This window comes from Polychytrium aggregatum, assembly GCF_025602895.1.
Source record: "Polychytrium aggregatum strain JEL109 chromosome Unknown BJ171scaffold_3, whole genome shotgun sequence".
Classification (NCBI taxonomy): Eukaryota; Fungi; Chytridiomycota; class Chytridiomycetes; order Polychytriales; genus Polychytrium; species Polychytrium aggregatum.
Window position 1 is genome coordinate 288,848 of NW_026516205.1, and position 25,932 is coordinate 314,779.

General features: G+C 56.3%; 10 protein-coding genes across 10 annotated transcripts; 5 read left to right on the forward strand and 5 right to left on the reverse strand.

Annotated features, from left to right (window-relative positions):
* Window positions 1–71: 71 nt before the first annotated feature.
* Window positions 72–1,725, forward strand: BJ171DRAFT_471210 (uncharacterized protein; the record flags this gene model as incomplete). The annotated part of the gene is made up of 3 exons (XM_053108599.1): window positions 72–150; window positions 318–559; window positions 766–1,725. The coding sequence occupies 3 exons, from the start codon at window positions 72–74 to the stop codon at window positions 1,723–1,725; spliced, it is 1,281 nt and encodes a 426-aa protein (XP_052970944.1).
* A 996-nt stretch (window positions 1,726–2,721) lies between these two features.
* Window positions 2,722–4,525, reverse strand: BJ171DRAFT_487525 (ribosomal protein S3Ae). The gene is made up of 6 exons (XM_053109302.1): window positions 4,449–4,525; window positions 4,330–4,368; window positions 3,796–3,899; window positions 3,485–3,675; window positions 2,964–3,359; window positions 2,722–2,865 (listed from the first exon to the last, which is right to left on the reverse strand). Exons 1-6 carry the CDS (start codon window positions 4,466–4,468, stop codon window positions 2,842–2,844), a joined length of 774 nt encoding a protein of 257 aa, XP_052970945.1. The 5' UTR covers window positions 4,469–4,525; the 3' UTR covers window positions 2,722–2,841.
* A 292-nt stretch (window positions 4,526–4,817) lies between these two features.
* Window positions 4,818–6,414, forward strand: BJ171DRAFT_487528 (Spermidine/spermine synthase). Its single transcript, XM_053109303.1, has 4 exons — window positions 4,818–4,923; window positions 5,065–5,258; window positions 5,475–5,805; window positions 6,000–6,414. Exons 1-4 carry the CDS (start codon window positions 4,854–4,856, stop codon window positions 6,281–6,283), a joined length of 879 nt encoding a protein of 292 aa, XP_052970946.1. The 5' UTR covers window positions 4,818–4,853; the 3' UTR covers window positions 6,284–6,414.
* Window positions 6,415–6,576: 162 nt separating this feature from the next.
* Window positions 6,577–8,839, forward strand: BJ171DRAFT_487530 (ATP synthase subunit D-domain-containing protein). The gene is made up of 7 exons (XM_053109304.1): window positions 6,577–6,835; window positions 6,997–7,114; window positions 7,261–7,340; window positions 7,510–7,622; window positions 7,918–8,021; window positions 8,145–8,361; window positions 8,631–8,839. Exons 1-7 carry the CDS (start codon window positions 6,792–6,794, stop codon window positions 8,696–8,698), a joined length of 744 nt encoding a protein of 247 aa, XP_052970947.1. The 5' UTR covers window positions 6,577–6,791; the 3' UTR covers window positions 8,699–8,839.
* Window positions 8,840–9,170: 331 nt separating this feature from the next.
* On the forward strand, window positions 9,171–12,787 carry BJ171DRAFT_595318 (P-loop containing nucleoside triphosphate hydrolase protein). Its single transcript, XM_053114589.1, has 13 exons — window positions 9,171–9,335; window positions 9,476–9,766; window positions 9,912–10,000; window positions 10,160–10,256; window positions 10,384–10,527; window positions 10,705–10,816; window positions 11,012–11,078; window positions 11,180–11,374; window positions 11,481–11,694; window positions 11,775–11,978; window positions 12,094–12,185; window positions 12,298–12,393; window positions 12,551–12,787. The coding sequence occupies exons 1-13, from the start codon at window positions 9,255–9,257 to the stop codon at window positions 12,615–12,617; spliced, it is 1,749 nt and encodes a 582-aa protein (XP_052970948.1). The 5' UTR covers window positions 9,171–9,254; the 3' UTR covers window positions 12,618–12,787.
* Window positions 12,788–12,976: 189 nt separating this feature from the next.
* BJ171DRAFT_595319 (CobW/HypB/UreG, nucleotide-binding domain-containing protein) lies at window positions 12,977–15,277 on the reverse strand (the record flags this gene model as incomplete). The annotated part of the gene is made up of 10 exons (XM_053114590.1): window positions 12,977–13,163; window positions 13,300–13,579; window positions 13,754–13,916; window positions 14,006–14,139; window positions 14,218–14,255; window positions 14,356–14,507; window positions 14,653–14,749; window positions 14,829–14,918; window positions 15,008–15,063; window positions 15,183–15,277. The coding sequence occupies 10 exons, from the start codon at window positions 15,275–15,277 to the stop codon at window positions 13,105–13,107; spliced, it is 1,164 nt and encodes a 387-aa protein (XP_052970949.1). The 3' UTR covers window positions 12,977–13,104.
* Window positions 15,278–15,404: 127 nt separating this feature from the next.
* Window positions 15,405–17,329, forward strand: BJ171DRAFT_561070 (WD40-repeat-containing domain protein). Its single transcript, XM_053113222.1, has 5 exons — window positions 15,405–15,612; window positions 15,775–15,899; window positions 16,033–16,144; window positions 16,304–16,417; window positions 16,602–17,329. The coding sequence occupies exons 1-5, from the start codon at window positions 15,568–15,570 to the stop codon at window positions 17,148–17,150; spliced, it is 945 nt and encodes a 314-aa protein (XP_052970950.1). The 5' UTR covers window positions 15,405–15,567; the 3' UTR covers window positions 17,151–17,329.
* Window positions 17,330–17,547: 218 nt separating this feature from the next.
* Window positions 17,548–19,416, reverse strand: BJ171DRAFT_169735 (RNA polymerase II transcription factor B subunit 4). The gene is made up of 6 exons (XM_053105949.1): window positions 18,888–19,416; window positions 18,699–18,740; window positions 18,392–18,522; window positions 18,153–18,278; window positions 17,856–17,991; window positions 17,548–17,729 (listed from the first exon to the last, which is right to left on the reverse strand). The coding sequence occupies exons 1-6, from the start codon at window positions 19,276–19,278 to the stop codon at window positions 17,671–17,673; spliced, it is 885 nt and encodes a 294-aa protein (XP_052970951.1). The 5' UTR covers window positions 19,279–19,416; the 3' UTR covers window positions 17,548–17,670.
* A 150-nt stretch (window positions 19,417–19,566) lies between these two features.
* Window positions 19,567–23,201, reverse strand: BJ171DRAFT_437592 (uncharacterized protein). Its single transcript, XM_053107977.1, has 13 exons — window positions 22,920–23,201; window positions 22,586–22,695; window positions 22,364–22,460; window positions 22,152–22,270; window positions 21,907–22,021; window positions 21,666–21,739; window positions 21,449–21,557; window positions 21,238–21,370; window positions 20,963–21,140; window positions 20,604–20,763; window positions 20,249–20,512; window positions 19,916–20,086; window positions 19,567–19,832 (listed from the first exon to the last, which is right to left on the reverse strand). Exons 1-13 carry the CDS (start codon window positions 23,184–23,186, stop codon window positions 19,764–19,766), a joined length of 1,866 nt encoding a protein of 621 aa, XP_052970952.1. The 5' UTR covers window positions 23,187–23,201; the 3' UTR covers window positions 19,567–19,763.
* A 292-nt stretch (window positions 23,202–23,493) lies between these two features.
* On the reverse strand, window positions 23,494–25,816 carry BJ171DRAFT_487539 (ribosomal protein L1p/L10e family-domain-containing protein). Its single transcript, XM_053109305.1, has 6 exons — window positions 25,707–25,816; window positions 25,422–25,570; window positions 25,068–25,182; window positions 24,766–24,914; window positions 24,408–24,506; window positions 23,494–24,216 (listed from the first exon to the last, which is right to left on the reverse strand). The coding sequence occupies exons 1-6, from the start codon at window positions 25,725–25,727 to the stop codon at window positions 23,781–23,783; spliced, it is 969 nt and encodes a 322-aa protein (XP_052970953.1). The 5' UTR covers window positions 25,728–25,816; the 3' UTR covers window positions 23,494–23,780.
* Between the last annotated feature and the right edge of the window lie 116 nt (window positions 25,817–25,932).

Consider the following 25,932-nt stretch of genomic DNA (forward strand, 5'->3'; position numbering starts at 1 on the left):
CAGCGTCCCTCAGTCCTCATCAAAGTTCTCCTCCTTCAATCCCTCCTCCTCCACCCGCAACCACCCCAGCCATGCTCGTCAACGCTGCCGCCGCCGTCGTTCTCTTCCTTGGCATTGCTGCCTCGGCCGATGCCGCCTCTGTCAAGAAAGGTACTGCCGCCCGATCTGTTTCCCACACCCCTGGCTGGTGTGTTTGATGAGTGTTCTGATTGCTGTGGGTGTTCTGATTGCTTGGGTGTTCTGTTCCCACACTCTCCACACTCACTGCCGCGCAACCCATCCAACATACTCACCACCCACTGCCACCCATCCCACAGGCAAGTGGAGCAAGTACGTCAAGAGCCTCGACAAGGTCATTGGTTCCACCCAGAACACTGCCATCATGGCCTCCGAGTCGAGCCAGCTCCACTCCCAGTACCTTGCTCGCCAGAACGACTCGCAGTTCCAGGGTCTCGTCCAGCAAGTCCGCAGCCACCTCCACAACGGCATTGATGCCAGCCTCCTCTCGGGTTCCATCGTCTCTGACAAGTCGGTCGAGTCGATCCGCCAGAACGTCTTTGTAAGTACTCGGCGCGACAGAATGCTTGTGCATTGGTGCATTGGTGCATTGGTGCATTGGTGCATTGGTGCATTGGTGCATTGGTGCATTGGTGCATTGGTGCATTGGTGCATTGGTGCATTGGTACATTGGTGCATGCCATGCTCTTGCCATCCACCTCATTCACCCATTCGCTCACTCAATCACTCTCCATCAACTGCCACCAGGGAAACGGTGCCTCTGCTGAAGACACCCAGACCCAGTCCGAGGCCGTCCTCGCTGCCGTTCTGCCCACTTCCTGGGACTCTCGCAGCTCGGGATGGGTCTCGCCCATCAAGGACCAGGGTCAGTGCGGCAGCTGTGTCGCCTTCTCTTCGGCCGCCGCCGTCGAGAGTACCTTCTTGAGCCAGGGAACCTCCATCATCGTCTCCGAGGCCGACATCTTCTTCTGCCTTGCCGCTGGCCAGGCTCAGTGCAGCACTGGCTGGTACCCAAGCTCGGCCGCCAGCGCCATCTCCAGCCGCGGTGTTGTCACTGAGCAGTGCTTCCCTTACACTGCCGGCACCGGCCAGGACCAGAGCTGCACCGACAGCAGCTGCTCTCGCACTGGTGGCATCTCTGAGAACTCCTTCAGCAGCGTCGACCAGTTCAAGCAGCACATCATGGCCTATGGCGCTGTCTTCACCGCCTTCACTGTCTACAGCGACTTTGAGAACTGCTGCAGCAACAACCAAATCTACATGCAGCAGTCCAACCAGCAGCTCGGCGGTCACGCCGTCGCCATTGTTGGCTGGGACGACACCAACCAAGCTTGGCTCTGCAAGAACTCTTGGGGCCCCTCTTGGGGAACCAGCGGTTTCTTCTGGATCGGATATGGCCAGTCCGGCATTGGCGCCACCAGCCAGACCTTTGGTTTCACTGTTGCTGGCAACCAGCCCACCACCACCACCAAGCCTGTCAAGACCACCACCACCACCAAGCCCGTCAAGACCACCAGTGGTCCCACTCCCTCCGTCAACCCTCCTCCTCCTCCTCCTTCGGGCAGCTGCACCGGTGCCGCTCCCAACAGCTATGTCTGCCAGAGCTCCACCAGCTACTTGTGGTGCGTTGGCGGCAACTCCTATGCCTACAACTGCCCTGCTGGCACCACCTGTGTCTCGGGCGTTAACTACCCCTGCTCCTGGTAAAGCACTGGAGCAAACTCCTTGATGTGTTGAGCACTATCTGTTAAGCTCCAAATCCCTCAATGTACTATGTGCTCTCTCTCTCTGTCTGTCTATTGTCCTCGTTATGAAATAAAACCCGACCAGATTGAAATGGACACGTTCGGTATGGAGCTGAATGATGTTGATAAATTACCTGGCTGAATGATGTTGATACATTATCTGGCTGAATGGTATTGATCGGCATCCGCGCTGTTGTGATCGACCCGGCTGTTAAATTCTCATGAAACCACCCAATGAAATGAGCTCATCCGCCTGGCCGAGTATATGATGCGATCCAGCTTGAAGTTGGCCTGTATCTAAAGACGACGACAGGTTTCGTTGCAGCCGTGGCATCCGTGGGTGTCTTGGTCAAGACAGCCTCGCTCATCTCGCGGATGGTATGGGTGCACTGCGTGTTCGTATCCATGCTGAAGGAAACGCTTTCGCTGTTGGAGAGCGACACAGCCAACCCTGCATCGCAATGGCAGAAACGGGGTTTCAGGCACCTACGCCACACTCTCGAAGTCATGTCTCGCAAGGCAGCGACTGATTCGGCACACCCGCAATGAGTATGCCGAAGGAATGCATTTTTGCACAGGGTGCATATGTCGGCCTCGTCCAGGAGGGACATCTGGCATCTTGACAAGCCCAGCCAGATTTTCACAGCGTATCATGTTCCGGATCCCAAGTATCCAGTCCGGCTGGTGCGGCGGTTCTTGGCTATGGACGCTCCGGGTCGCCCCTCCTCTGTAATTCCGCGTCGTCGCTGAGCATCTCGAGCAGCAGGCTCTTGCCCTCCACCCAAACAGCGACCGCACACAGGTGCCTTGGGTTTGAGCGCAAACGTAGGGCTTTGGACATATGGCACAGTGCACAGCCGCTTCGGCGACATTGCAGACTCAAACCCAGCACTCGTAGCCACAGTTGCAACTCCGCGTCAGGATGACGGCAAATAAAGGTCTCGAGGAACACAGACAGTTGACAGTGGATATCGAGAAATATATAGCTCGGCATGGTGTCGACAGAAGCATTGGGTCGCTAGATCTTCATATCGAAACAATGTATTGGTCACTGATACATACAGATGCATGTCGCTCCTTAGACCTCGGCGAGGATGGCGGGCTGGATGGGAGAGAGACAGGAGAGACGGGATCAGCTGCTGACACCACAGACGCATCCGACAACACACCCGAGGGCAGCGACTGGACCCCACAACTTACCTCAACAAAGTCACCCTTGGAGACCTTGGCTCCAGTGTCAGAGCTGAGATCGCCGTGGAGCTCAATGAGCTTGCCAATGTCGAACTTGGGGGACTTGAGGATCTTGGCCTTGCGAACGTAGACGTTCTGGAGAGGGTAGATGCCCTGGGTGGCCTTCTCGATCTCCTTGCCAATGACCTCGGGAACGAACTTCTGGACGAGCTCCTTCAGGTCGCACGAGGAGGCCTCGCGGGTCATGATCTCGAACATCTTCTGGCGAATCTGGCGGATCTGGGCGTGGGTAGCGTAGGTGGTCTTGCGCTGCTGGTTGGGGCGGCGCTTGGTGAAGGCAATGGCAAAGAGGCGGATCAGGTAGCCGTCGGTGGTCTTGACGTCAACGTGAGCCTCAATGAGGGACTGGATGGACCAAGAGAGACTGTCAGAATCGGGCACAGCGGGTGGGGTCGAGACATGCCTCCTCGACACGATCGACACGCGCTCCAGAACCACCATGTCGCACTCTCGCCGGCTGCAACACACACCTGCCACTTCTTGACGAGGGAGCGGAGCTTGTCGGTGGTGAAGTCCATGCCGTAGAAGTTGGTGAGGCAGCTCTTGCCCTGGATCTCCTGAACCTGGAGGCGGATCTTGCGGAAAGAGTCATCCTGGTTCTTGTTGAGATCACAGAGCGACAGTTCGACAACACGGCCCTTGAGGGCATCGTTGGCGTTCTCTGCAAAGCGGGGGAGAGTTGCAGTCAGCGCCTGGCGCGAGATCCGGACGGCAGCGTCTGCCCGCAGCTACAGACTCTCGGGCGTCGTGCGGGAGAGCGCGGACGAGGGATGCTACGTACTCAGGCCCTGGGTGCGGTTGACGAGGGTCTTGCCAATGTTGCGGATCTCGAAGAAGCTGGGGGCCTTAATGTCGTACCACTCCTTGCGGGCGAAGGGGTCGATGCTAGAGACGGAACGAGCCAGAACACACGCATCAGGACACGGCTGCAGGCCTCGTCGGGGTGTTCCAGTGCACCAAGGATCCAGTTGCCACTGTCGAGTTAGTTGCCTCCGAGTCGTCCATGGCGCCGCAGATCGGCCGGTCCGTGAGTGTACAGATGGATTGGGGACGGTGCGCTTGGCCGGTTGTTTTGGAAGTGCGTCTATCCCAGCGTAGTGTCGAAGGCGGTCCGTGGGTCCCCACCGCCAGCCCACAGGCGAGCACTCTCGATTCCCAGTTGGCGTCGGCGCCGGTCCCTCGACATCTATCCATCCATCCATCCATCTATCCATCCATCCATCCATCCATCTATCCGTTGGAGCGTTGAGGTGTCCGTGCGGTGCGCTCAAGCCCGAGCCCGCCCAGTCCAGCCGAGCAGCGGACGACCACGTACGTCTTCTTCTTGAGACCCTTCTTTCCCTTAGAGAGACGCCTGGCGATGACAGTGGGCAGGTTAGCAGCAGCTCGTCGGGGTGTAGCATGGCAGGCAGCCTCGACGGTGCAGACACATACTTGTTCTTTCCGACAGCCATGTTGACTTAAATATGTATCTGCGACTCCGAAGGATTGAGCCAATATGCAGAGTAAGGCAAAGAGGGAGCTTCCAAAAATCCCGGGAATGTCCATGCTGTTTTGCTGCCCGGCGCCGGCCAGCCACCAGACACGCGCTGTGCCACACTTAGTCAGCGGCCGCCGGCTCGAGCCAGTCCAGCCAGTCCAGCCAGCCCCGTCCAGCCGGCTCGAGCCGACTCTGCTGCGCACACTTAATTGATCGGCAGAAAAACGCCGCTTCATTTGCGCCTCGTCCTTTGGCCGATCAGAACGCAAGTCGCTCCGGGTATAAAGCTGCCCACTGCCCGCCGCGTCCAGCGCCGCGTTCTTCGTCGCAAGTCCGCGCTGCTCCTCTGTCTTCGCACAATGGCTCTCTCGCACCCAAACATCGAGGACGGCTGGTTCAAAGAAACCTGTGCCCTGTGGCCTGGCCAAGGTATGTCCGCGCTGCTGCTGTCGCCTCGTGCCCTCGTTGCGCATCATCGCCCACCCAGCTCAACCCAGCCCAGCCCAGTCCATTCATGGCTCCTGTTGTGCCTCTATTAAGGGTAAAACAACACCACAAATTCCCTGACAGCTATGACCCTCCAGGTTAAGAGCATTTTGCATGTCGAAAAGTCGCTCTACCAGGATGTGCTGGTCTTTGAATCCGAGACCTACGGCAACGTCCTCGTCCTCGATGGCGTCATTCAGGCGACCGAGCGCGACGAGTTTGCCTACCAGGAGATGATCGCCCACCTCCCCCTCAACGCCCACCCCAACCCCAAGAAGGTAAGGATCTCGGCCACCCTCCCCCTTAATTTGTCTGCCTGCACCTCACAGTGATGACTGCTTTGCCGCCCCAGGCGGAAAGAATTCGTGTCGATAATACAAGCGATCCAGCCTTTTTTTTGTCTGAACCGAGAGTGCCTGGACTTTGATTCCAGCTCGTCCGACACTGTGACTGCACCGTCGAGCACTCTCTCACGCATCGGCTCCTCACTCTAGGTTCTCGTCATCGGCGGTGGCGACGGCGGGGTCCTGCGCGAGGTCGTCAAGCACGACTCTGTCGAGCAGGTTGTTCTCGTCGAGATTGACGAGGCCGTCGTCCGTGCCTCCAAGGCCTTCCTCCCGAACATGGCAGCGGGCTTCCATCATCCCAAGGTCAAGGTCCACATTGGCGACGGCTTTGCCTATCTGAAAGACAACGTGCAGTCGTACGATGTTATCATCACCGACTCGTCGGATCCCGTTGGTCCGGCCGAGTCTCTCTTTGGCGAGACGTTCTACAATCTGATGCGCCAATCGCTGCTGCCCGGAGGCATCATCTGCATCCAGGGTAAGCCTCTGATCCCCACTTGCTGCGCTGCGGCATTGACAGACGAGACGATGATTACAACATACCTTGCACCACTCTGAACTTTGTGTGGAGACTCATCACCTGAATCAACCATTATGAGTCTTGGTGCTGGTCAGCAAGATCTGCGCCTGTGCCTTGGACTGTGTGTTAATCTCGCATCTCTGTCGCTGTAGGCGAGTGCCAGTGGCTCCACCTCGACCTTATCAAGGAGGTGCTCGACAATTCGCGCAAGATCTACCCGACTGTCGAGTACGCCTGGTGCTCTATCCCGACATACCCCAGCGGCCAGATTGGCTTTGTCCTCTGCTGCAACGAGGCCGGCCGTGATCTCAAGGCGCCTGTCCGCAAGTTCTCGCCCGAGTTTGAGAGCACGCATCTGCGATACTACAACTCGGACGTCCACAGGGCGGCGTTTGTGCTGCCCAACTTTGCCAAGATTGCCCTGACCAAGAACTAGTTTTTCACAGAGCTGCCCCTTCCGTCTGGCCCCTGTTTCGATAGCCTCACTGCAGTTTTGCTGACCCCCCCCCTCCCACGCATTTGCACTTTTGACTCAACCAAATAAACCTCTGCATATCACATCGTCCATTCCTTGCTTGCTCTTCGTGCTGCCGAGTATGCCGACGATATAGGGGCTGTTTGTGCTTGGCGTGCGAGCAGCGGATTGAGAAACCACTGCTGCTTGCCGTGCCAGGGTCGCAAGAAGCGGCTGCGGTGGTTCGAAATGCGGCCGTCGTCTTCCCTTTGGTTCCAATCGCCAGCCTTGCCGATTGGCGGGCCTGGCTGGCTGGCTCGGGCATCCTGCATTGGCGGCCCCATTTCTTCTTTCGCCGCCTGGTCTTCCTGCCACTCGCTCATCATCCATCCCTCCGCCTCCCGTCCGCCTTCGGTCGTGGAGTCTGCTGTCGCCTCGGCTCCGACCTTTGCCCACAACACCCCAGCGAACTAGCGATTCTGCTTCCAAAATGAGCGGCACCGGACCAAGACTGGCCATCTTTCCTACGCGAATGTATGTTGCAGGCCATCGGAGGATTGACGGCCTGGCCCTCCTCGTCCACGCCCAAACGGCTGGCCCTTGCATCTCCAGACCCGAGCGCCTGCAGACCCATTGCAATGCCTCGCTTGTCGGGCCTCTGCTTCCGCGAATAACTCAACCGCTCGTGTCGGCAGGGCTCTGACCATGCTGAAAAATCGGCTGAAGGGCGCCCAAACAGGACACTCCCTGCTCAAGCGCAAGAGCGAGGCCTTGACCCGCCGATTCAGAGAAATCATGAAGAAAATTGACGAGGTGCGAACCAGCGATGTCGCGCCCATCCATTGTGCAAGACAGCCAAGTCATTCCCAGTCCTGCATGTCCGGGGCCGCTGCTGATCTCGTTGAGAGCTTGCTATTTCGGAGCGTATTCTGAGCCGCCTCGTGATCATCAATACGTAGGCCAAGAGAAAGATGGGCAAGGTCATGCAGCTTGCCTCTTTCTCATATGCCGAAGTCAAGTACAGCACCGGCGATATCAGGTTAGCCTCCATCGCTGCGGGGGGGGGCATCGCGGACTGGCGGCTGAAACGCCTTGAACCGCCAATAGCACCGATTCGCTCGGGGAACTGGGGTGTCTCTCCGACGACGGCAAAGACACCCCCACAGCCCGCATTCTCATCCTGCCGGCTATGCTGGGTGTCGCTATAGCTACCAGATTCGCGAAGGCGTCAAGTCTGCCCAGCTCAAAGTCAAGACGAGGCAAGAAAATGTCTCGGGCGTCATGCTTCCCGCGTTCGATTTGATTGTGGACGGACAGAATGGTAGGCACCGTCTGCTGACATGCCCAAAGCGGTGCGCAACTGGGCTTGAAGCGAGTTCGGGCGGATCGCAGTGGTCGTCGGCATCGGGGCATCGGGGCATCGGGGCATCGGGGCATCGGGGCATCGGGGCATTGGAAAGCTGCATGGCTTCGCTGCCGGCGATCGACCACACACATTGCTGCCGCTTCCCTCGCTCGAACTCTTGCGATACACCTCTGGCGCTGGCTCAGCCTCTTGTGTGCAGTCCCGAGAACCGCCTCTAATACTGGTCTCACTCGGCCACTGGGATGAATAGCGTTTGAATTGACGGGTCTGGGTCGTGGCGGACAGCAAATCCAAAAGAGTAAGGACACATACAAGAAAGCAGTCGAGGTTCTCATCGAACTGGCATCTTTGCAGGTACGCTTGAGGGGATCATTCACCTTCCGAATTTAGTGTGTGGGCGGTTCTTGGATAGATGACACCGTCCCACGGGCCGGCACTGTTGCAATCCCAACTAACAAGCAATCTCGGACACTGCAGACGGCATTCGTTATCTTGGACGAGGTCATCAAGATCACAAACCGAAGAGTCAACGCGATCGAGCACGTCATTATTCCTCGTATCGAAAACACCATTCGATTCGTCACAAGCGAGCTGGATGAGCAGGATCGCGAGGAGTTCTTCCGTCTCAAGAAGATCCAGAACAAAAAGAAAGAGGCCAAGGCGCAGGACGAGCAGAGGCGAGTTGCAACAGATGGTGGGTTTCTTGCGCTGACTCCGACAGACATTCTTGCTTGCACCTTCTCTCTGCGGCGTCAAACAGTTTCCAATTGGCACGTATTGGCAAAGTGCATCGGTATGCACACGATCGAGCCCATCGATGATGGCAATGCGATTACTCATTGTTGGACTTGCTCCCTTTATCCAACCGGTCGACTGGACCCATTTGCTCCACCACTCCTCGAAATGCTTGGTTATGTGATGCCTGAACTGAAACAACCCAAAACGCAATCTATGGACACGCAGCCCAAGCCGCAGATGCCCAGCCAAGCCTACTGGCCGAATACGAGGAAGACCCCGATGTCATATTTTAACAGCGCGCGGGACCGGCACAGCCCATTCGGTTGCTCACGTCGGTCAATCGAGGCTGACACCGAGCCTGGAAGTGCAAGGTCTGCTCTTTCGATGCAGCACGAACAGATTAGCAATACAGCAGCCCTTCCAATGCAACGAGAGATGTCCTGGAGTCCCGATCCGCTGCGGCGATTTCTGAGTGGTCCATCAATGAGAATCTTCGGTGGAGGCGATCCATCGTGGTGGACTTGCGGCCATGTCGTAATCGTGGGCTGTCGCGCGCCAGCTCCATCCGCTGCATCGGGACCAAGCATCAACCAGAGAGTAGCAGTGTCCATGAATGGCCAGAGGCCTAGGAGTGTCCGGGAGTGTCCAGAGGGCCCAGGAGTATCCATGGCCTGCCCAGGGAATCTCCATCGGAGCTGCATCCTGGTCACGTTGTCGTTTTTCTTTTTGTTGCTGCGCCTGGATACGCAGCTCCCAACAGGCTCCGTTCTCGACTCGATCTGAGCACGCAGCGACCACCGACACCGTTCCTTCGCCCCAAGGAGTGCACTGCCGACCAGAATTGCGGCCATGGACGTGTTTAAACTGCTGGGTGCTGGTGCCAGATTTGACCGCAAGCGGTTCAAGGACGATCTGGGCGTCTTCCAGAAGGTTAGCGCCTCTCTCGCCGAGGACATCGGTCTGACTTGCATCGCCGGGCTGTCAGGAGTGGCCACTGCCGATCTCTCTTCCAGGCTATCACTCGCTATCCTTGTTGGCCAGCCTCGATTGACTTTTACGGTATACCACAGAGAGCGCCTGGGGCCTCTGCTAGCTCATCGACAATCGCATCCGAAAGTGTAGCCGATGAGCTTGATTTCTTCAAGATCAACGAAAAGGTCGATGAGGGCACCTCTGCACCCTCAGCGGCCGCCAAAAAGCGCAAGGCTGACGACGGTGACGGCGACGACGAGCATAGCTTTGAGACGAAGCACGATGACTCGGCAACCCATGCGGACGATGACGAGCAGGACGAGCAGGACGAGCAGTCCAGCAGCAAGAAGCACAAGCCCGATGTATCTCAGCTCGTCACAAAGGAGGAGGTATGCTGGAGCATCGACAATCTGGGATGGCTCGGCAGAGGATGGCATGTATCGCATTCTGTCAGTTGTTTGCCTCGGAACATGCAGGCCTGCTTTCACGCTGATGATTATCTTTGGCATTCCCAAATCGGCATCCCTCCCCCAGGTCAACGCCTTCCGAAAAGAGCACAAAATCAAAGTTTACGGCAGCGATGTGCCAACCCCGTTCAGGACCTTCAAGGAGCTCAGCGTGAGGTAGTTGCCACTGCCGCCGTTCTGCATATTAGCCTCGCCGTGCTTCGTAGCTGTAGACATGGGCCACAGCATCCGGAGTCAGAACCCCTTTCCTCGCTTTGAAAGCAGCTACTAAATGCCGCTTTTCCCCTCGTGGATCTGTTTGGACGGATGGTCCAGATTCAAGTTCCGTCGCTATCTTCAACAAAATCTGGAGGACGGGCAATACAATGCCCCAACACCGATCCAGATGCAAGCGATACCGATAATGTGCCATGTACGCTCTCCTGGCCACGCTGTGTTTGGGGCCCTTGTGATCGCATGGTCAAGCGTACTGGACATATGCATCCAGTAGATAGTGCTTGGGGCAGATAGGATTGCTTACGCCCTGCAATTGTACCCAGGGCCGCGAAGTGATGGCGTGCGCCCCCACGGGATCCGGTAAAACTCTGGCTTTCATTCTGCCGATCCTGCATGATCTCAAAGGCCCAGCCAAGGAGGGCTTCCGCGCCGTGATTGTCTCGCCGACTCGAGAACTCGCACAACAGGTGGGTGTCTGCCTCATGGACTCTGGGACAAGCAGGATTCACCAGTGCAACATCGACGACAACATCGACGACAACATCGACGATCACATCGAGGGCAATATCGACAGCCAACGTCCTCCAGGGGTTGCGAATCGTCTATGGTTCTGACTCCCCGACGCATGCTTTGCTCGAATCTAGATATATCGAGAAATGAAGAAGCTAGCCAAAGGAAAGCCATTCAAGATCTGTGTGCTCAGCAAAGCCACGAATGCTACAAACGATTCGATTGCTGCCCAGCTGCAGAACTTTGGTAACCTTTGGACGTGCATCGCCTTCATTCCTCGGCATTGGCTCTCTCTTCATGCTTTGCTCCGTGTTGCGCGCCTTAGTCCTGCCTTTAAGACGGCGCATCCAACTACCTGCATCCAACTGCCTGCATCAAACTGCCTGCATCCAACTGCCTGCATTCAACTGCCTGCATCACTCACCCGTGTCTTTCGCGCAGATGTCCTGATCAGCACACCAATGCGCCTCGTGAATGCCATCCAGTCCAATTCCATTAATCTTTCAAAGTGCGCGACCCTCGGTGAACCAGCCATCGTCCTGCTCGCGTGCTGATGTCTGCCTTGTATTTACTCTGCGTAATCCTGACTTTGACGGCGCCATGTTCCAGGGTGCAGCATCTGGTCCTCGATGAGGCAGATAAGCTTCTTGATCTCGGGTTTCTTGAGCAGGTGGACGAAGTCTTTGCTGCATGCACCTCTCCAAATCTCAAAAAGCATCTGTTCAGTGCCACGATCCCATCAGGCATTGAGGCTCTGGCAAAGACAGTCATGCACGATCCGATCCGAATCGTTATCGGCCAAAAGTACGGCGCTTGCCCGTGTGTCAGCACCCGTCCATGTGTCAGCACCCGTCCATGTGCCTATCATTGCCCTTGGCCCGTACTCATCTTCTGTGATGCCCTCCTGCAGGAACGCGGCCACCGAGATCATCAATCAGCAGCTGCTCTATGTCGGGCAGGAGGAGGGCAAGCTGATTGCTATACGCCAGCTAGTTCAGAAAGGCATCAAGCCACCCGTTTTGATCTTTGTTCAATCCATCGATCGTGCTCGGGAGTTGTTCCATGAGCTCGTCTACGACGGCATCAATATTGATGTGATTCACTCCGAGCGCACAAAAGCACAGGTACGTCGCCGCCTCGACAAAGCTCTTATCTCTCGGCTGTCGGAGGCTAACTGCTAACGGAGCCATCTCGAAATCAACAGAGAGATACCATCGTCCAAAACTTCCGACTTGGCAAGATCTGGGTTCTCATTGCCACTGAGCTGATGGCCCGTGGTATCGACTTCAAGGGTGTCAATCTTGTCATCAACTACGACTTTCCGCAAACAGTGCAAAGCTACATTCATCGAATCGGTCGAACAGGTCGTGCTGGCCGACCGGGCGAGGCTGTTACCTACTTTACAAAGGTACGAATAAAAGCCCGCAGGCCGGCGGCCCGTGTCACCGCTGCAGAGTTTCAATGATGAAGAATGCTGTTTGACTCATCTGGCACTCGCTTTAATGACCCCCCCCCTTTGGTAGGAGGATGCGCCGTACCTCAAGAGCATCGTCAATGTTATGCGCGAGTCTGGCTGTGAGGTTCCCGAGTGGATGCTCAAGCTCAAGAATCCAAGGTGAGTGCCGATGCTCGGCAGTGGAAATGCAGCCTAGTCGTGGTTCCGCTGAATCGGACTGTGACAGACAGGGCTCCAGCACAGCCGCGCTCACTCAGCTCATGTCCATCAGCAAAAACGCAAAGAAGGAGCTGAAGAAGAAGCCGATCGAGCGTGACCAAATCAAGACCGTGACGAAGCGCGACGAGCGACAGGCTAATAAGAAAAGGTCCGTACTCGTCTCCCTCCTTCTCTCCCTCCTCCTCTATCCAAAAACGAGTGGGTCTTGCTCTGAGCATCGTATATTCCGGCGCTATACTCGGCGCCGGACCCCACCGATTGATCCGCTGATGGACTGACGAATGTACATCCTCCTTCGTGTGCAGGGAGATGGTCGAGGCCTCGAAGCGGAGAAAGAAGGCTCCACGTGAGCCCAAAGCCCCCAGCGAATGAGCAATGGATCCAGTGCAGCCGGTGCTAGAGCACGCTGTATGCCGCCGTGCGTAGCGGTAAACCTACATGACCGAGAATCCTCGGCAGCACCCACGAAGCGATGAGTCAGCCTGGTTGGATGCCGATGGACATTTCTTCTGGCTCCTGAATATACACCGTACGCTACCCTAGCTGAGCTTGCAAAGGGAGCGTGACAAGCGTGGGTTGATCGCTGTGTGCTCGGTCAACAAGTTCGTCACCTCGCGGGAGCGGTTCGCACTGCAGCGCATGGAGTTGGTGCATCACAGTACAGGATCGAAGCGATAACACAGCCAGGATCATGGACACGACTAGCAGTTGGATCAGTGGCATGACCGGTCTGTGGTGGAGTATGGCGGCCATATATTGCTTTGGGGGACACTGTCGTCTTGGCTTTGCGGATTCAGCGATACATGGCAGCACGGCCATCCTCAAGTTGGCCGGATAGCATCGAAAAGCATGCCTATGCTTATGCAATGCAGTAGCTTCTGAAAGCATGTTCGAGGATTCCGCCGTCAAGCGATCGTCCTGTGAAGCCAGAAGTCAGTCAGACCAGATCCGGGATATTCGGTCAGTGCGCCGGCAACTGATGCACCCTCGACTGCGGTGACTGAGCAGAATGTCCCCATGACCAAAGCCCGGATTTGCACAGCATGGTACCCACCAATAAAGACTACTTTGCTGTAGCGTTCTTCACCGGCAGCCCAGGGTGCCCCGATTTGGCGATCATAGAGCTCCTTGACGGCCTGAACGACGACCTTGGCTGCGCCACCATCGTTGACAATGGCTTTCATGCGCAAAACCTCCATTTGATGCGCACTGCTGTTGGTACCAGAGCCGTCGTTACCCAAGAGAGTCTTCTCCCAAAGTAGGGCTTGCAGCCAGCTGTCCAGCTTTGATTGCGAGATAATCTCGGGCATTGCGAATACAATTGTAGACACACGCTGACACGCAGAGTTGATGAGAATGCCGTAGAGTTAGCGGGCTGCAGCGACGAGCCTGGCATGCTTGTGGGCAGCACTCGTTGACACAGGCAGGCATTCGTTGACGCAGACGGGACACTCGTTGAGACAGGCAGGGCACTGTCATCCTCAGCATCCCTGTGCCGTGGGATCTACCTTGTCAATGTGTGAACGGCCGCTCTTGCGAGCCTGGGCCGCAGCGCTGGCACTCTCAAACCAATCCACCGAGCGGCCGCTGAAGGCTCCCAGATCAAGGATAAAGTCCATGTCGACCTGCGACCTCGTGGTTTTGACGATCGGCGCGATCGAGTTGATGTCACTGCACAGGGCAAATGGGAGTGAGAGATGCACTCGCAAAGGATCGGTTGGCGCGGCTCAGGCAGATCGCTTCACCCACACCCAACTTACCGGATGGCACTCTCCAGCCGAAGCATTTGGTCGGGCGAAATGAGGTCCTCCTTGTTGACGATGATTCGGTCTGCCATGGCAATTTGTCGCTCGCACTCATTGACTCCTTGGTCCTCCTTGGTCTCGGCGAGATACTGCGTGTTCCGAGCGTCAGATACATCGCTGGCATGAGCCTCCTTTGGGTGCGTCCAAGACTGCGGGCTGCATCATACCTCAGGAGTAAACTTGGCATCGACAACTGTCACGATACCTAAGACGACATCGTTGAGGCAGTGCTTTGCCTGTCAGCACACGAAGCAAGTGTTGTCCACTGCATCACAGGGCCCAGCCGAGCTGAACCACAAACTCACCATCGAGGTAAACGTCGCTCTGCAGCGCCTCGTCGAGCCAGAACATGGATGCGATCGGACCCGGATCAGCCAGCCCCGTCGTCTCGAGCATGACATAGTCAAACCGCCCCTTTTGTTTGAGCAGATTTTCAATCGCCTTGACTCCGGCGTCTCTGCGAGCGAGGCACAGGCGAATCAGTCTTGCACTTTGCGTTAACGAGAGCCTGACGGCTCACGGCTCGGTGCTGCCGACTCTACTCTGTTCAGTCGCAGGGTCTCGGCCCGGCAGCAGCGACTCATATCAACGACGTGACTCACTTGACAGAGCAGCAGAGACATCCGTTTGCCAGCTCAAGCCACTCCTCAAACATTTCGCCGTTTTTTCCGACCGTCAAGCTCTTGTCGATCCCGGCGCCTGGCGGTGGTGAGGGCATTAAACTCGTTCGTTTGACAGGCAGCTCAATCTGAGCATTTGCTTCGGCAATGGCGCTTACTCTCTCCGAACTCGTTCAGGATCACTGCGATGCGCTTGTGATGAGTCGGGTCGTTCAGCAGACGGGTGATCAGGGTTGTTTTCCCGCTGCCTGTCATGATGAAGGGTCGGTTAGCCCTGGTGGATCTGCTCCATTCATCCCAAGCGCGGCTGCTGGGGATCTGAGATTCGGCCCCATACCCAGGAAGCCCGTGACGATCGTCACCGGCACCGGATCGATCTTTGTAGGGCGGGTCCTAGAAGCACATGCGAGGTCAGTTTGGTCAGGATTCGGAGCAGGCTGGAGCACCAGCGACGCTGGGTCATGCTGCTGCTGCCCAAACCGGCTCTGCGTCCGAGTCTCTGCAGGGCTTACGGGGCAGGAGCAGGAGCAGGAGCAGGAGCAGAATCGACGTCGTCGCCATCCATGAGCATGGGCGGCTCGTCATCGTCCAGAAACTGATTCGACATGGTGCAGGGGTGGGCGGGAGGCTTGCGTGCGTCGGCGGATCTCTGTGCTGTGCTTGGCTGGGTGTGCTGATCAAGGGCAAGCCGACCAGCAGGGCACCCAGCAGCAACAGAGGACTTTCATGTGCCAGCCATGCCCGCGGCCTGGCCGTGATCGCCTTGGCCGCGATGCCTGTTCCGGAGCGGCTCGGTCTTCGTCTCCGTCTGCATTCCTGGGCTGGCCGAACAACACCCGGGCCTGCTTCGTTGCCGAGCGAACAACGCCCTCTCTGACTCTGTCGATCCTCGCAGCGATGAACTGCCGACTCTTCAACACCGCCAAGTTCAACGGCTATGCGGTCGGTGTTCGCTCCTCTGCTCGCTGTCGAGGCGGGTCCTCCTGATCGTGCCTGCCGCTGCATGCTATCGGATCTGCCTGCTTCCCTTTGCTTGTCCTTTGGTCCGCGAGCAGCGTTGTCAGTGGCTCATGATCTCCAAACTGACTCGGATATCGTGTGCAGGTCGAATACAGTCCATACTTTGAACATCGCCTGGCATGCGCTTCGGCCTCGAACTTTGGCATCATCGGCAATGGCCGGCTCTGGATTCTGAACGTCTCGCCCAACAACGTGGCAGTCGAAAAATTGTATGCTACAACGTTGCCGTAGAGTACTGGGCCTGATCGCTGCCCATTATCCTCCAGACTGCTTCGTCTGCCCTGACGCCCGTCCGGCAAGTTCCTTCTCTAACCGCACCCACCTGCAACATTCCCGACTCAGCTACGACACTCAAGACAGCATCTTTGATTGCGCCTGGAGCGAGCTGCACGAGAACCATATCGCCACATGCAGTGGCGACGGCAGCGTGAAGCTGTGGGATACCACCCTGATGGTATGTGGGCCGGGCAAGCTCTGGATGGGTGCTGTGTGCTGGGGTGTCTGGATGCTCGTCTCTTGGCGGGTTGCCGGTGGCCGGCATCGAGACAGCGTCGTGGATCGTCCCGGCTGACGGTTTACCTGCCAATCTGGTTGGCTTCGTTTGCGGCGCCAGGACTTTCCGATCCGCAACTGGTCCGAGCACGGCAAGGAGGTATCGAGCATTCACTGGAATTTGGTCAAGAAGGACGTTTTCTTGACGGCGTCGTGGGACCAGACTATCAAGCTGGTGAGTCAGAGCAACCATCCGGCACAGGCACATCGGCCGAATGCGTAGATGCGAATCGCGGGCTTCGGACCAGTCCGGACTTGCGCTTCTGTTGATCCACGAGGCTGTCCTCGGACATGGGTGACGGCTTTGCTCTCTCCCGTTCTTCGAACTAATCCGGAGCTCTATCGGGGCTCTGTTCCAGTGGCATCCCGACCAGCCCCACTCGATTGCCACATTCCGCGACCACGCACATTGCGTATATGCCGCCATCTGGTCGCCTCGGAAGAGCGACGTCTTTGTCTCCGCATCCGGGGATCAGACCGCAAAACTCTGGGATATCCGGACCGCCCCGACTGCAGTTCAGACTCTGACGGGGCACAAGGGCGAGGTGCTATCCGTCGACTGGAACAAGTACTCGGAGTTTTGTGTCGTGACGGGTTCGGTCGACCGCACCATCAAGGTCTGGGATATTCGGCAGCCCGGACGTATCGTCAACTCACTTCACGGCCATGAGTTTGCCATTCGAAAAGTCAAGTGCAGCCCGCACGACGGCAGTGTGGTCGCATCAGCGTCGTATGATATGACCATGCGTGTCTGGGACATCAATCCTCCTGGCGGGCGGGTTCGGTTTGTTGACAACAACCACTCTGAGTTTGTGGTTGGTCTGGACTTTAACATGTACATTCCAGGGCAGGTGGCGACGTGCGGATGGGATGAGAAGATCCAGGTTTTGGATCTCCCCAAGAGCTAAAGGAGCATCTCGGGCATAACGTAGGGCAATGTCGCCTAGATCGGGAACCGATTCGGTGTTCGCCGGCAATATCCTGACATCAAGTGCGCGTGGTCCGGTCCAAACAGTTTTACCGATTTGTATGACCCATTCCAACAACTCTGTTTCTGTGTTGGAAATAGATCGGTTCATCGCGAGCACATGCAGGTTGCTCTCCTCGGACGGCAGAGCAGCTCCAAGCGTTTGGGGTCAGGGTGTCGATGGCCTGCCCTGTCTCCACGGGAAGGATGGTCATCGCGAATGATGGATGTGCATTCTATTCAAAGTGGCAAACAGTCAGCTATAAGAATAGGAGTGCTACGTTGCTGTTGTGAGCGCTGCAAGCCAACACGGCCGCGAATTCATCCGACGGCAACGCCGGCATGCGAGCGTGCAGCAAGACATGAGTGCATCGAAATCGAAGCCCAGTCGATGGTCGTCGCTCGAACGGCCGCTTTGGAGATTCGAGTGTCGTATTCGCTATTGCCTATGCCGTCTGCGGTCACTTTGCGGGGAACTTGGACTGGCATGTGGAACACTCGGAGTGGCTGGTGCAGAACACTGACAGGATGCATCGAGAAGCGTCCGTGGTCAGTTGTGCGCATTCCATGTCTCCAGAGCTGCTCCAGAGCTGCTCCAGAGTCGAGTTGTTGCTTCTACTTGCCGAGACTCTATGTGGCCTCCTACCTGAAAGACACACTGAGCAGACATAGGCAACATCGACAATGTTTTTGTGACAGAAACAGGCGGCGCGGTAGTCGACTTGCTTGTTCCCGGGCAGACAGAGCGATTTGCGGGTATCGACATCCGAGAGAAACGAGAACTGGTCGTGCATTTGTCGATTTGATCACGAAGGCGGTTCGTACGAACGAGAGCATCATCTGCCTCAGTACTGCAAGCGCTCCCGAGCCTCTACTGTATCTGGGGCGATCGTATAACAGGCATGTTGTGCTGTTTGGAGTTGCAATCGCATGCTTGGCTTACCAAAAGATATTGGATCAGACTCCGTGGGTCGGGTACATCCAAGAATACGCCACCTGTCAGCTGGGCGGCTTGCTCCATAAAGATCAGCGACTCGTTGTGCAGTTTGCAGACATCGATCAGGATGCCCTGCCATTTCGAGGTGTGGGCACCGAAAGAATAAGCTGCGAGATCGCATTGGGGAGGGCCCTGTCAACCACCGACACATCACTGCAATGGCCACCCCCGTCTCTGATACTTGCCGACTTTTGAGCGGAAAATATGCAGTTCATCAACGGAATATACTGGGCCGACGAGTCTGGCGAGGCTGATATGATCAGCACCCTCGAGCGGACCTGGCGATATTCATTCTCCTTCTGGATGCGGTTGATGTCTTGTGGTGGAGGACGCATGGCACATGAAGGGACAGCCGTAGATTCAGCGGTGAATATGCGGCCGTGTGAGCCAGGAATCTTCGGGGCAGAGAGACAGCCCGATGGCAGAAAGCAAAGTGCAACCGGCTGCTTGACGGCGGTGGGCATTACGAAACGTATCCGACCGGGCACTTACATGCCAAGCACATCGACAACGCCGCGGGGACCATGGACGAATCTGAGGAAGCATATGCGATCAGTCCACAACTCTGCATCGCCAAGTCGCCCGGGAACCAGGGCAGCTCAAGGTGATCTCGATTTGGGGAGGGGCGAGTAGATCATCATGGGGCATACCAACACCCACACGATCGAAGCTGGGTTGTACCTGATCTCGGTTCCGTGGGCTCGGTGCTCCTCTGGGCGAGCTGTCGCAGCCGTTCTGTGATGGTGACGTCCGCTTCGCAGAACTGGCGATAGATATTGGCCGGCTTCTTGGATGGATCTACCGATACCAGTGACGACGGAAACAGAAACTCGGCGTGGTCGTTGTGCGAGGCAATGACGGCAAGCAGGTTGTCGTATTTGAGAGCAAGATGGGCGTTGATGAAGACCAGAATCTGCTCCAGCACGGCGGTGAACTGGACCGGGTTGGTGGCCCGACGAGAGAGTTTGAGCCAAGCATAGGGGTTGGTATCGATCACGATGGTGAGCAGGTTACGCCCAGAGAGAAACTGCGGCTCTTCCGGCGGATCGGGCTTTCCCTGTGTGTTGTCCATCGTGCTGGCCGGCGAGGTGTTGACGGGCTGCTTGACGGGCTGCTTGATGGGCTGCTTGATGGGCTGCGGAGCGGGTCGAGCGGGGCAAAGCCGAGACGGGCTGGAGATATATTGGCGCCCAAGTCCTGATGCGCTCCATGAACTCGCCACACCCAAGGCAACCAGCGGATGATTCCCGGTCGCTCTCGATTCCTGGTGCACTCATACCACCTCTTGGCTACCGAGGCCGTCCACGGCGCCCAGTTCGCCGATGCTTCAGCCCCCACTCACTCAATGCAATGCCAAGATCCGCAGAGTCATGAACGGCGCTATATCGTAGATTCTCCTGTGTACGAGGGAGCTTTCAGCCGAGCGGACAGCTGTCTACCGCATCTCCACGAGAGGTGTGGATCAATCATGTTATTTTATAACAACCACAACTCTGCCGCTCCGGACGGCAGTGGCAGAGACTCGCGTGGATACTTGTGCAGATGCCCATCCGATAATCAGTCAATCTTGATGAGGCTGTACACCTTGCGGACAAACATAAAGCAGGCATAGAAGCCGATCGATCCCTGCGGAGTAAGGTTGTGGGTATGATCGGGTTAGTTTCGATGAAGATGCACATAGCAAACAACGGTAACAACGGCGGCCTTACCGTGAGGATAAAAAAGAGGGCACTGACGACAGCAGACCAGCCAAAGTACAGGACGGTCGAGGTTGAGTTGCTGATGTTCAAGCGGGTGGCGTAGTAGTATGTGCAGTAGAGGAACACGTAGAGCGCCGAGGAGCCCGAGGTGAAGAACGATCGCCACCACCAGTGGTAGTTCTGGATTTACCAGTAGCCAGAGCAGAGGAGAAGAGCATAGCAGGGCAAGGCACACAAGTCAGCAATCACAGAGGCATATTGGATCTATCGATTCCAGAGCAGAGCCGCCATCAAATCGGGCGCTGTGCAGGATTGGCATTCAGGAAGAAGAGACCAACTTACCTCTGCGCACAGATGGAAGTAGCACAGCAGGATGGCGACCTCTGCGCAGGTAACCACCAGGATGACAAAGACGAGCGCAAGGAATCCAAAGACGTAGTAGACCTTGTGGTACCAGATGCTGTTCATGATGAAGTACAGCTCAATGAAGATGGCACCAAATGGCAGGACGCCTCCCATGAGGACCGAAGGCAGGGTTCGCAGATACAGCGGTTGCTCGGGGATCTGACGAGGAATCTGGTTGGTGCGAACGGGATGCTCGATTCTCTGCCGGTTGAGGGTCGATCGGGATTAGTAGATCGGCGGCGCCAAGAGGAGTTCGCATTGGACCAAGGGTGAGATTGAGTGCGACACTTACAGGCTTTTTGAATCCAAAGTAGGCGCCGATGAAGCACAATGGAACCGAGACCAGGCACCACATCGACAAGAGTGCAAAAATGGTGCCGAAGGGTACGGCGCTCGATGATTTGGCGGCAATCAGGAAGAAGTTGAGCGTCAAGAACACCAAAAAGACAACTCTGTTGGAGGTCAAAGACACCTTAGTCACTGCGAATCCATACTCTGACTCGTGGGTTGTCAAGGCAGCCAATGAGTGCAATCGGGAACGGCAAAATGTCGCTGATCGCGAACGTGCTCGCCGATCGAGATATCTGGCTGCATCGATGGTCTAAATACAAAGTCAAAGCTTTCTCCTCGTAGATACGGAGGGCCACGTACCCGGGCAGCAGAAATGCCGAAAGCAGCACGTTCTTCTTCCAGTTTTGTCCACCGAACATCTTGTAGAGTCTCGCCGAGTGGTAGCCAGAAACGCTTCCAAAGCAGACATACAGGACGAGGATCACGGTGGAGAGCGATCCCCGGCTCGAGGGCGACAGAAAGCCAAGCACAGCAAAGACTTGAGCGGAGAGTAAATAGCACAGGATGGCCGTGAGTCGAGCCGCCAGTATCACGTCGATCTAGACATATTCTGGAGCACGCCGAATTGAACTCACCGAGGGTCACGGCCGTCATCAAAAACAGCTGGGCACCGCCTCCAACAGCAACAGCGAGAAACTGGCCATGAATTGGAGAGCGGAACACGTCGCCATGGACGAGCTTCCAGCCAAAATCTTCGTGGATATCATCCTGCAGCACCGGATCAGTCAGCGCGCTGCCAAATCGGTGCTCCGCAGAGAACCGAGTCCCGAGAATCGCGCAACCCACCTCGATGTCGAGCTGGTTATAGCGGGTGATATCGCGATTGAGAGCACGAAGCATGATCACGCCAACCATGCCGCTCAAGAACAGGACAATCACGATCGAGTTGGTGAGGCTGCAAGGGCGGTCAGTGTGCGATGAAGAAAATGATGAGCAGATGACGACGGGTAGGGCCAGGGGATCGTGCTGCAGAGCAATCGAAGCAGGATGCTGTTCGCCATACCTGAACCAATGGATTTTCGGGTCGGTAACCTTAAGGTACGTGTCCCAGCGAGTGGTCCACGAAATACCGGATCGCTTGGGTTGAGACGAACGGAACTCTGTCAGCATCGAAGAGTGGGCGATACTTCTCGACCAGATGAGACCCCATCGTGATAGGGGGGGGGAGCAACACAACCACGCCGTGTATGTGCCCGCCAATTGGTCGGATCCAAGCATTGTGAGTCGAAGAAACAGATACATACAATCCAGTAGACGTTGTAGGTAAACGTAATCAAGTTGTCCCCCGTCTCAGAGAGGGTGAGGGGAGGGGTGCCTGGCTGGATGACGCAGTTGTTTTTCTGGTCAATCTTGAGAACACTGCGAAGTGATGAGGGTTAGGTCAGCGACAAACGCTACTTGGGAAGTGCATGACTTGTAGCAATCATGGACGGCACCAACGATGCCGACGGGCTGCGATCGCAAGGCACAGGCTGACTTGGCAACACACCTGTGAGGATAGACGGTGACACCGACGACTCTGAACTTTCGGGGCGATTTTTTGCCTTCGTCGAGATGGTAGTGGACCTGAATCTCGTAGTGGTTGTTGAGATATGTCCGGCTGCCGTCCTAGAAGCGCAGAGCAGGCGGGGCCTAGGTTGGTAACAGCGCCGGGGCAGAGCAGTGGACGATGGGCCGCTGGCTCGACAGATGAAGGCGTACCTTGGAAATAAAGCCCAGATTGAAGCCCATGTTGTAGATCAGCTCGTTGGTGGATTGATTGAGGCGGGACATGGCAACCGGGAGTCCGTCGACCACCCTATGATCACAATTGGAGCCGTCGTGAGCAAAATTGGCGCCATCTGCTGCCCTGGACTTGACGGAGCGGTGGAGCCGGGCGACGAGTCAAACTCGCTTTCCTCGGCAATCATTCGGCGCACTCACCAATGGACAGTGTATTTTTCACGGATGCGGGAATTGATGAAGGCAGCATCCTCCTTGGGAACCGACTGTGAGCACAGGGTATTGCAAGATGTGTTTTTGTTCATGTAGAGCTGCGATCCGACCGACGGCAGGAGATAGGATTAGTGCACGAGTTGAGCACTGGGGACGACAGCACAATTGGAGAGGAAGCGATCGGTGCGCAACCAAGGAGTTGTGGGCGAATGGAGGGCGCCGCTAGCCGAAAGCAACAGCCGGCGAGCTGTTGGCTTGCTGGTACACGGAGGCCAGTCGCCTCATGGTCCGTCGCTCATATTCATCTGGTGCAGAGCCATACTTCGAAACTGGAGTCGTAGAGGCGATCTCCAAAGAGAATGGATCCAAGCGACTCGGGCTGGGCGACAGGATCGCCCTTGGGCTTGCAAAAGTGGAACTGGTTGTAGTAGTAGTCGAACGGAAGAGCAGTCTCCGTTGATGATACGGCATTGACCAGGAGGGGGACGAGCTCGCTCTCGGCATAATCGTGGGGAGCGACACCCGGCAAATAGAAGGCCCGGGCACCCAGGGCCAGAAGAGCGGCCACGATAAACAGAGGCGGCAGCATTGCAGCAGACAGGACGAGCCGAGCAGATCAGAGCAGAGCAGAGCAGAGCAGAGCAGATCCAAGGGAAGTCTGAGACCCGCGCAGCCTTTGGTGCACCGGAGAAGCGAGAGGGGAGATGGGAGGGAAAAGGGCGGGTCGCTGGGGTTGAGACAACGATGGCGCCGGCCAGAACCGGCTTGGCGCGAGAACCAAAACAGCCTCCACGCTGGAGGCAACGACGGCCAGCATCAAGCGACCGGTGCTGGTGCTGGCGATGTGGGTGAGGGTGGTGAGGGTGAGGGTGGTGAGAATGATCGAGCATCAGATACTGGGCATGGACGAGTATCAGATACTGGGAATGGGCCGAGAGATGATTCGGCCCACTTGAATGTCTTTGGCCGAGCGTATGTATCAAAGCGACAATGAGTCCCATTGTCCATTCAACACCAGGTGTATTCGAGACCGTGCTCCCCCAAACCAACAAAAACCACTCAATTGCCAGCCAAGACCGGAGACAATCACACGGCTGCCCCGCTGCGGCTTACAGACGGCTGTGTTGAAGGCAGGGTTGATGTGACGGGCACCATCCCGTTTCATTCTGGACATGCTCTATTTTCACTTTCTTCCCTTCAAGGCCAGTTTGGCCCGGGCTTTCGAGCTCGGGGTGACCTTGACGGCGCTTTTCTTGGATTTGATCGCTTCGCTGCTCAGCTGGGCCCGATTGACCTTGGCGACCACTTTCTCGACCAGGCTCTCGGCCTTTGCGGTCTTGGTCTTGTCTTCCTTGGACAGCGCTGCCTCTGGCGCTGAAGTCGGCTCAACTTCCTTGATGTCCTTCAGGGATGTTGGGTTCTTGGGCTTTGGAAGCGCTTTGGCGTGGCTGGGTAGCGAGTTGTAGATCGGCAGCGAAACTGAGTTGGTGGTCTTGAGACCGATCGAAAGGATGTTGGCCCACTTTCGCGGGATCCTACCAACAATCAGGTCGATGGCCCCGATGATGTTTTCTGCAATCTGCTCGGCGCTATGCTCGGAAGTGCCGATGCGAATGGTACTAGTACCAAAGATATCCGGGCAGAGAACGTCAGCAGCGGATTCATGAATCGTTGTAAAATTGGAACCAGCAAGTTCACGATCACACGACGGGCTGTCGGGTTCTCATGCAGCCCGCAGAGCAATCAAAAATACGCCTCGAGAGGACGTTCGGATGTAAATGCTGCGACATGACGAGCCAAAGAAACCCACAGGTTCGAGCCCTTGGTGAATCTGAGATACGTTGAGCTCACAGCCCTCTTGACTTCCTTCTCGATCTTGTTCTTGGCTGCCTTGATCGGGGCGGGGTTCCTGCAAAGCGAGGGTTATGGAGGGTCAATTTCGTCCGTGTAGTCGCCGCCATAGTGCCTCTGTCTGTACGGGCGAGATGCTCCAACAATATTCGCTTCGATCATCCGCCTTTATCTGTTGTGCGTATCGGCTGTGTATCTCCATCTCCATCTGCGTGGCTTTGGCGCAAGTGAGATGATCCCCCGAGGCGCCATCTCGCTATCGACATGGAGCCCAAGATGCGGCGTATAACATCTCCGCATTTCCAACTCCAGCTTACTTTTTGCTCTCGAAGAAAACCTTGCCCAAAAGCTTCGGGAGTAAAGGCAAGACTCGATCGTCAGCCAAGAACAAGTCGTATGATTTGCAAAGCTCCCGTCGGGACTCGTACGATTTGTAGTGTGTCTTGAGCTTCTGGATGCCAATGACCTGCCGACAAAGTTGGGGAGTTTGACGGTGAGTGACTATTCGGCGCTTTTTTCGTGCTGGCGGGAGCTAGACCCACTCCGTTGATCGAATGGGAATACGGATGAAAGGCAGTGCTTGAATGACAAAAGCGGTCGATCAGCGATCCACACCGACCTTGGTCACTTCGCCGATGCCCTTCTCGGCCACATAGTCCTTAATCTCTCCATGCGGGTCCTTGACGATAAGACACACAGTCACGCTGTCGCTGTGGAGCTTGTGCTTGAGGGGACTGTTTGCAAAACAAATGGAGGGTTAATTCGCTTGACCGAGACGATGATGACGAGGATGACAGCGGTAGTGGTAGTGGTGTGGTGGTTGTGGTGATAGTGGTGGTTGTGGTGGTGGCGGCGATCCACTTCGGCTCCGGAATCGGCACAGCAGATGTCAACGACTTGATATCTGCAAGAACGTCAAAGATATCGAACCCAAGGCACAAATGGCCTTCTCTGCACCCTTTCGATGCCCTACATTTGGAAGGGCTTGACAGTCGCACTTTCGGGGATCTTCTTGAGGGCAATTTGCAGAAAGAAGGACTCGCTCGCTTCGACCAGGCTATTGGCTGGAGTGCTCGGGTTCTTTTCGAGATAGGCGACGAGGGCCTTGGAGGCCTTCTTAACCTGTGGTTGGCGAAACAGCCGCCACAGCGGATTGAGAAAGCCGTAACAGGGTCAGCGGTCTGCAGGTGCAGGACTCGTCGCAGCGGGCGGGTCGCCGACTCCCTCGCAAGCGCCGCCCAGGGCAACACGCCATTACTTGTTCCGGGTCGAGTTTCATTGATGCAGATGGGCGGAGGACAGGCAGTGCTGATGTCGGCGGTGCTGATGTCGGTGGTGCTGATGTCCCAGATGTCTGCCTTGGAATCCAGTCGCTGTGGGGCTCGATCGGCGCTGGCCATTTTTTCTGTCGCGGCTGCCAAAAAAATTAGATGAAATTCATTCTCTCTCGTGCAACCATGAATTTTTGTTTTTTGTGCCGCGCC